The 8,496-nt window shown below is 41.1% G+C and overlaps 1 protein-coding gene across 4 annotated transcripts in view; it reads right to left on the bottom strand.

The window, feature by feature from the left end:
- Window positions 1–2,324: 2,324 nt before the first annotated feature.
- Window positions 2,325–8,496, bottom strand: part of LOC108432509 (telomerase protein component 1-like) — a 71,457-nt gene continuing 65,285 nt past the window's right edge. For all 4 annotated transcript variants that reach the window (XM_037546726.1, XM_037546728.1, XM_037546727.1 and 1 more), the window contains 6 exons: window positions 6,888–7,028; window positions 5,677–5,776; window positions 4,343–4,514; window positions 3,295–3,377; window positions 3,060–3,164; window positions 2,325–2,843 (listed from right to left, as the gene is read on the bottom strand). In XM_037546726.1, coding sequence (XP_037402623.1) covers window positions 2,724–2,843; window positions 3,060–3,164; window positions 3,295–3,377; window positions 4,343–4,514; window positions 5,677–5,776; window positions 6,888–7,028 — 721 coding nt within the window. In that variant the 3' untranslated portion in view covers window positions 2,325–2,723. The remainder of the gene's footprint in view (window positions 2,844–3,059; window positions 3,165–3,294; window positions 3,378–4,342; window positions 4,515–5,676; window positions 5,777–6,887; window positions 7,029–8,496) is intronic.

The following is an 8,496-nucleotide window of genomic DNA, read 5'->3' as shown; positions in this document are numbered from 1 at the left end:
TGTCCTGTGCAATGTACTAGCACCCATTTATATGAGTGGTGTGTGGCACGTATCAGGCAACACTCCTCACTCACACACAGGGAGGGACGTGGAGAGTCTCAGCAGTGTTTATCATCTGTTTCATCAGCATTAAACACCTGTCAGCTCCACGGCCCTCTCATCTCTTCATGGTCTAAATAATCCAAACATCTGTATTCAGCTGCTCCTCCAGCATTTCTTCTGAAATGAGGTGTTAATAGGGAGCCTGTGCTGCAGTAACAGCCTCTAATCTTCCGGGAAGGCTTTACGCTAGATGTTGAACATTGCTGTAAGGATTTGATTGAGCATTAGTGAGGACAGGTACTGATGTTGGATGGTCAGTTCTGGATCATCTCCACCACTCCAGAGAACACAGCTCCACTGCTCCACAGCCCAGTGCTGGGGGGCTTTATACCCCTGTAGCCCACGCTTGGCCATTGGCATGTCTGATCCACTCACACCAGCACAACAGCTGCTGATAAAATGGACAGTGAGAGTAGATACGAGATGATTGTAATTTAACTTAATGCTAAGACAATAATTATTTATCAGTGATATTTTCCATCATCTTTTTCGTTAAAATGCAAAAATATGTGTAAATAATAAGAACACAAAAGATTTCAGGAATCAAGCAAATACATAAATAATAATAATAATAATAATGATAATAATAATAATGATAATGATAATAGCCACACTCATTGCTAACAGGTGTATAAAATCAAGCACATAGACTTGCAGTCTCCATAGACAAACACTGGCAGTAGAATGGGTCATAATAAAAGAGCTCAGTGGCTTTAAACATGGCACTGTCAGTGCAAATTTCTCCCCTGCTAGATCTGCCCCAGACGACTGTAAGTGCCATTCATGTATAAAAGTATTGTGAATATTACTGATGAAGCTGTTATAGCTGTAAAGGGGGCCAACTCCATATTAATGCCTATAGTTTTCGAGCTGGATGTCCAACAAACTTTCATAGGTGTGATAGTCAGGTGTCCACATACTTCTGGTCATGTAGTTTATAGCTAGTCACAGCAAATCACTTAAAATAAATGATGAAATAATGACAACTGATAGCCAGGATGTGATCTCTTTCCAAAGCACTGCAAAGTCTACACTGTGAAGATGAGGTGGCCACTGAAATTGTTTCGTTTGTTTCCATCTGTATAAACCCTGCGATTTTCCCAGAGCCTCAGATACACCTGGTCTCCTTTATTCAACAGGAGACAGGCTGACCCCGCCCCAGTGTCCTCTGTGTCCGTCCCTGGAGGGTTATCGGTCACTGTGAGGACACGGGCACCGTTTTTCAGCAGAGCAACTCCAGTTCCAACCTGTGAGGCCGATCTAGAGCAGTTGTACAGGTTGAAGACGGTAAAACTGAAGAAACAGACTCCTTTCCCAGGGGCAGTGAAGATACCTGCAGACGATGAAGTTAATACTGAATTACTGCTCACACCCACAAATGGTCAGAGACCGTCCAAACAACTGGTGCGTTCCAATTGGGAGGCAGCTGTCTCAGTAGGCTCCACTAAACAATTAAATTTTTAGCCTTGGCTTAAAGACTGAGACTGTGTCTGAGTCCCGAACACTGACTGGAAGATTCCAAAGCTGGGGGGCTTTGTATGAGAAGGCTGTCCCCCCTTATGTAGCTTAATTAGTTCTAGGTACTAATAGTGAGCAGCACCTTGGTCTAAGTAGGCGTGATGGTTCATAGTAGGAGAGAAGTTCACTTATGTCCTGAGGGGCGAGGGCGTTTAGGGCTTTATATGTCAGTAATACAATTTTATTATCAATGCAAAATTTAACTGGTTGATGGTGCAGGGTTGATAAAACTGGGCTGATACGAAAACTTTCGTGTTCTTGTGAGACTCTGGCTGCAGCGTTTTGGACTAACTAAAGCTTGTTGAGGCTTTTGCTGGAACATCCAGACAGCAGGACATTACAGTGATCCAGCCTTGACGTAAGAAATGCATGAACTAGGCTTTTCTGCATCCTGTAGATAATGAGATAATGCATTCCTTAATTTGAAATGGGACTTTTTCTTGCTTTTTATGGCTGTGTAAAGGTTGTTTTCCCCCTCATCACTTAACGTTACTGCAACTGTACCAGTTTTTAGCTTGACCATTATTAAACAACGATTAAAAAGAGGACAAAAGAGAAAGTTGTAAGGAAGGACATGAAGAGGGGACTGGACAAAGATGATTCTGCACTTTAAACTCAGTTTAGCACTCCAATAAACTGTTTACTCAAACCTTCAGTCAAGCAAGTGTTGCACATGTTCGATCCAAATGAAAGCACACCTCCACCTCAACATACTGTACTTTATATGATATCAAAATAAAAGCAGGCAAAATCAACAAACAATTCATTTAAACAACACCTATTCGCTCTGAGGCACGAACAGAGAAGAACTTCAAAAATCCCTTATTTCTTACAGTTTTAGGGCAAAACAAGCAAAAAACTCCATCCCCACTTTAGAATTACATTCCTTTAATTAAATGCTTTGAGCAAGAACAGCATCATCACAGTATTACATAATCAAAAATATGTCTTTAATATAACATGTCATAAGGCGCTATAGTGAGCACAGACACATGAGCGTGTAAACATCACTGTAGTGTTCAGCTCCACCACCCATACCTTGGAGTGCTAAAACTAAAAGATTTTGGGATTCCAATTGGATGGTTGGGGTAATAAGATGTTTATTATCCTTTCCAGGACAGGATGTACAGCTGCCCCAAAGCATCACCACACACCAGCCTGCAGGGGTCAGCTGGGTCCAGCGCCATCACCTCCACCGGAGCGGCACACACGAACAGGCCCACCTGGAGAAGCACAGACTGACGCATCACTATCATTCTCTACAGTGCTGCTCATGAGACGCTATTCACTGTTTAAATCATATAAAACCAAAAATGTTGCAGATACATATTGCTGTCATAAGGGACTTACACATTGTATAAATAATTATTTGATTAAATATCACAATTATTAGTCTGACGAGCGTAGTGGATAAAGAAAACGCAGAGAAATTAAATCACCTGTTTCTTGGTGTTTCTGTCCCACACTTTGACGGTGTTGTCGTGAGAGGCGGAGATGATGGTGCGGTCTGTCAACCTCAACGCGCTGATTCGGTCACTGTGAGCCTAAAGAGGTCAGAAATCACTGTTATCAATCATATTTTCTCATTAGCATGGCATCAGAAAAAGGAGCTGCAGGATAAATATAGTATGTAGGGCAAACTAGGCCTTTAACAGCAGTTTGGAGAGCACTTACTGGTCTTCTTGGACTCCATCTCGCTGTGTTCCAAACCTGGTTGAACCACATGTTCCCCTTACAGTCCCCACACACGATAAACTCTGCAGACAAAGAGGACAGCAAGCAACAAGTTCTCAGACATAAATCTACTGATGTGCGACTCATGTAGAGGTTAATAAACACACACGATGTTCCGTTTCCAAGCAGCAACGTCAGCCGCCTCTTCTGCATTTGTACCTTCATGCACCTTCAAAATAAATCACTGTCTGTGTTTACACGCAAAGTTTTCTGATTACAGATTAAGACTGAAGTGTTCATTCTCACTCTACTCAACAGTCTGATGGAAAATCTCTAGTTACATGTTCACTACAAGACATCTGATCCAAAATGGGGCACGTGTAGAGAACCACTTAGTGTAGATGTTACCATGACGGATTGTTATTGTATAAATACAGAGTGGCAGGAGGACAAAACTACAGACACAGCCAACCCGGGTGGAAATAAAAACAGTAGCATTTTTAAAAGAGCCATTCAATTTTGTAAAAAATATTTAAAGTATCTTTAAAAAAAGTTCATTATTAACTTCAATTTATATTTATTTCATATTGCTGCTGTTGGAACAAAACCTCGTATCTCCATTTTTGTCATTTTTCAGTTTTTGACATAATCTAAAAATGCCTATTGTCCATTACGTTGTACGTTAATTTCATAACGAATGGACCCAAAGAAATGACCCAAAATGACACCGAAAAAAGTCGGGTTCCATTGACTTCCATTAAAAGTAAAGTATGTTTTTTCCTTGTCCTGTAAAGTTACGATTTTGGAGATACGAGTTTTTGATCAGACAGCAGTGATATGCTGGTAAACGCTTCCATGATTCTAATGGAATGTATCAGCTTCCATCTCCTAACTTTTTAGAGACTGTGTTGGACACAGTGCGGTATTTTCCGAGACACGTCTAGAACGTAATCACATCGCTATGGAAAAAGTGTGAGGTCTATGTAAGTGTTTGTTTGCTTGACACAAAGAACATGAGTTAGATCACGGTCTATATGAAGTAGCGTACCCTTATCCATGGCAGCAGCTGTGATGCTGTAAGACTGCTTCTCTGGATTTTCCTCGGACTCTTTCTCTGCCTCCTGTTGTCCTTCTTCTTCTTCTTCAACGTCACTGTCCTCATCTCCCACTCTCACCCTCTCATCACAGTACTGCAGCGATAATTCCGGTCCTGCACACAACTGGAGGAGCACAGGCAAAGCAGAGTTACTCACCAAACATCCAGAAGCCTATTAGAGTGAGCGCTAATTAGGGTTATAATTAGAAGGATGTGATGGGGGAATGACCATGACTCTGTTCTCTGACCATCTGACACATCATCAGCTCTGAACCTCATAATCTTCTTTTCTTTATGCAGCGAACTGCTCACTGCTGTTTCATAGACCGTTAGCTGAGCCCCATTCAGACTGGATTAGTTTAACATGAAGACGTCTGAAATGACATTTTTACACACCTACACACTTAAAAAGATGGTTCTTCAAGGGTTCTTTAGTAAGGAAAATGGTTCTATATAGGACTATGAACACTCTAAGCATGGTTATTTACACAGTGAAAGTGTCATGTGCTGAGATTGAGCTACAGATGGTTCTATATAGAACCATTTTGAAAAAGGGTCTACAAAGCACTAAAACAGGTCCTTCTATTGTACCAAGCCTGACACTGTAACAAGAGAAGAAACCTTTTTGGTGCTGAACCCTTTTCAAAAAGGTTCGATATTGAACCATCCACAGGGCATTCTCTGTCAATCTAAAGAACCTTTCATGATGCAAAGAACCCTTTAATCATTCTATATAGAACCATGAACACTCAAAGATCCCTCTGCATGACTAAAGGGTTCTTTGCATAGTGAAAGTGTTGTGTAGATGGTTCTGTATAGAACAGTTTTGAAAAGGGGTCTACATAGCACTAAAACGGGTCCTTCTATTGTACCAAGTCTGATACTGTAACAAGAGAAGAACTCTTTTTGGTGCTATTTCGAACCCTTTTCAAAAAGGTTCCACACAGAACCATCTACAAGATGTTCTCTGTCAATCTGAAGAACCCTCAAAGAACCTATTGCATGACTAACTCAAAGAACCCTTTGCATGTGCTGAGAATGTGCTTTAGATGGTTCAATATAGAACTTTTGTGGAAAGGGTTCTATAAAGCTCCCAAAGGGGTTCTTTTATTGTAACAAGCAGTTCCTGTGCTGTGTGTTCTTTAACGCATTCTTTATCCAACACGAGGCAACAGCTCACTCCTGATAAACACCAGAGTTCTTCCCTGAACTTAGACACACCCAATAAGAACAAGACAACTTGACAATTCTACAACAATAAAAAAGTTTAAATTGTGTGCACTGACCACAAAGGAAATCGTCATGTTGTTTTCTTCCTCTCCCAGCAGCCACAGGCCGTTTTCATCGTTCTTATAAAGTCCCAAAACTCGCTTGGTGTGTCTGAAGCTGAAACCACGGAAACTCAGAGAATTACAAATCTTAAGCTACGTTCACATTACAAGCCTCAATTCTCAAATCCGATGGTTCACACTCGTTTAGGTCAGTGATTCAAATCAGTCATTAATGTGATGAACCGGCGGCCTGTAATGACCCTCATGAGCTCATCCTGCTCAGTAACGTCACGTGACTGAATCACTGCATCATCAGCACAAACTAACGAGCAGAACGAGCTTCGCTGAGAAGATCATTAACTCTGATCAGCTCTCAGCTTCATTATTCGGTCCAGACGAAGGAGAAAAATGTGAGAGGAGCTGCTTTTCCACTGTTTACAGGCTTTAGATTCTGTTTGGCACTGTTGCCATGGTAACGCTGAATGATTGTGCAAGCGGAGAAAAAGCACATGAATTCCGATCTGAGTGTCACATTAAGGTCACTTGACCACGAATCGTAATACGTATCCGATCTAGAACCACATATGAAAGTGGCTCAGGTTGGATTTGAAAAGATCAGATCTGAGTCACATTAGGGCAAAAAATCTGATTTGTGCCACTTCAGCCTGGTGATGTGAACGCAGCCTTAATTTCAATTTCAGATTTCTGTTTAGATGGTATGATACAAATAAAAACCAATAACATGCAAGTTCAGATGTTTGCATTTAAGTTCTCCGGGTTCTCCGGTTTGCCCCCACAGTCAGGCCAACTGGACATGGAAAAGTGCCCCTAGGTGTGAGTGAATGTGTCTGTGTGCCCTGCATTGGAATGGTGACCTTTCCAGGGTGCGTCCCGATCTTCCACCCGATGACAGCTGGGATAGGCTCCAGCACCCCCCGCGAGCCAGAAAGAGAAGCAGCTTAGAAAGTGTGTGTGTGTGTGTGTGTGTGTGTGTGTGTGTGTGTGTGTGTGTGTGTGTGTGTGTGTGTGTGGTCTTTATTTCACTTTTACTTGAGGATGGGTTAAGGCTGCTCTACACACCTCTGCCAGCACATTAAAACATGAATGTCAGGACGCAGCACAGATATTACATTTTTAAAAATTTAAATAACTGAATTTTTAAGCTGCAGTTTAAGGGGCTGACGGGTGATGTGAGCTCACACCAGGCTGTTAACATGTGCACTTACTTTTCAAGTTGTCTGCGATGCTGTGTGACTGTGGAGAAGACGTCGATGACGGTGGAGTCCACACACACTCCCAGCAAAGCAGTGCAGTAAAGCAGGAAATTCACATTACTGTTCAACATGTACGATGACATTTTAGACAGCCTGTGAAAAAACAACAACACACGTCATGATAAAGTCATCTTACTTTGACATCTAGAACCAATTTAACAGCTCTTACAGGTGGTTGTTAGGAGTCCCGTTTTCTCTGTAGCTTTTAATTATTTTTTGATGTTTGGAAACTCGTTTTTTTTCCATGTTTTCCAATAACTTTTTCCTTATTTATATGCAAGTGGGTTTATCTTTTATCTAATCTGCTCAGAGAAACACCTAAAAATGAATATTTTTACTGGAAATTAAATAAATGAAAGGCGGTCTGTAACTTCTTCACAGTACTGTATCACCAAACATACTGTCTGCACTGTCTAATATACCAAGATACACTAAATAAGTGTAACTTGATGTGAGACCACAGTAATATAACTGCAGAGAGTTTTTAAACTACTAACTATGTACATGAATACATCACATTTTAATGCAATTTTGATCGACTGATTAGTAATTTATTCATCAGTTCATATTTCAGACGAAAGCTTCACAGCTCAGACTGGGCCATAAAATCATTCTAATACGTTTATATAGGAATAGTGTTATATAAGTGATGGATATGATCAGTGTTACCAGGTCCTTAAATCAACATTAAATAGTTTTTGGAGCGCCAAGCTTAAAGGAAAGTCTCGTAAGAAATAGATCTGCTTTTCAAGAATGCTATTGGATGACTGCTTATGTCTGCAAACTTCCAGAAGGAGGAGCTTGCTTGTTTCTTCATCTGACGAACTGTTAAAAACAACATTCGAGTTTCAGCTCTTTTATTATCCTCTTTCCAGGGAGGCAACGCCCTATTTCAATAAAGCCTCCCCAAGGTAATAATTCAGTTTGCAGAAAAAGTCATAAGAATTTAAAGTTTCTGTGAATAAAGCCTACTGTGAGCAGACACTAGGACAGGGGTCAGCAACCCAAAGGTTAAGAAGAGACATTTTGTCCTTTCAACAAAAAGCAAACCACCTTGGGAGCCACAACTTTTCACCATCTTGGCTGTAAATGTGTCTCAGTATGTGCTAAAGTACCAGCACAGGCTAAAAATACAACCAAAAACGCAGACTTTGCTCTGCTTTAAGCTTTAGCTCTGCCTTTCTCACATCTCTGGCAGGAAACTTGCAAAAGCAGAACAGTAAAAGGTTTCTCAACATTCGACTCCATATGAGGCTCGATCATCTTCTTAAATCTTTCTCTTTGCCACTTCGTTAGCTACTAGCTAGGCTACTGTTGTCTACGTTGCTGTTGCAGTCTGCATGCCAACCTTTAGGATTGAAGGCTGGTGAATCAGCAGTTCTACATTAACTCCAGCGTTTAAGACCATTCACTGTTAAACTGTGCTGAACGATCAGCAGAGCTTTATTTTACTGTAAAGGAGGATTATTTTATTATTACCTACTGATCTGATTCTGCTGTGGAGCCACAACAGGGCAGTGAAAGAGCCACATGCTGCTCCGGAGCCGTATGTTTCCGACTC

The sequence above is a fragment of the Pygocentrus nattereri genome, chromosome 17 (genome assembly GCF_015220715.1).
Source record: "Pygocentrus nattereri isolate fPygNat1 chromosome 17, fPygNat1.pri, whole genome shotgun sequence".
In the NCBI taxonomy this organism is placed as follows: Eukaryota; Metazoa; Chordata; class Actinopteri; order Characiformes; family Serrasalmidae; genus Pygocentrus; species Pygocentrus nattereri.
The sequence above is the reverse complement of the archived record's forward strand: the minus strand, read 5'-3'. Positions and strand labels throughout refer to the sequence as shown.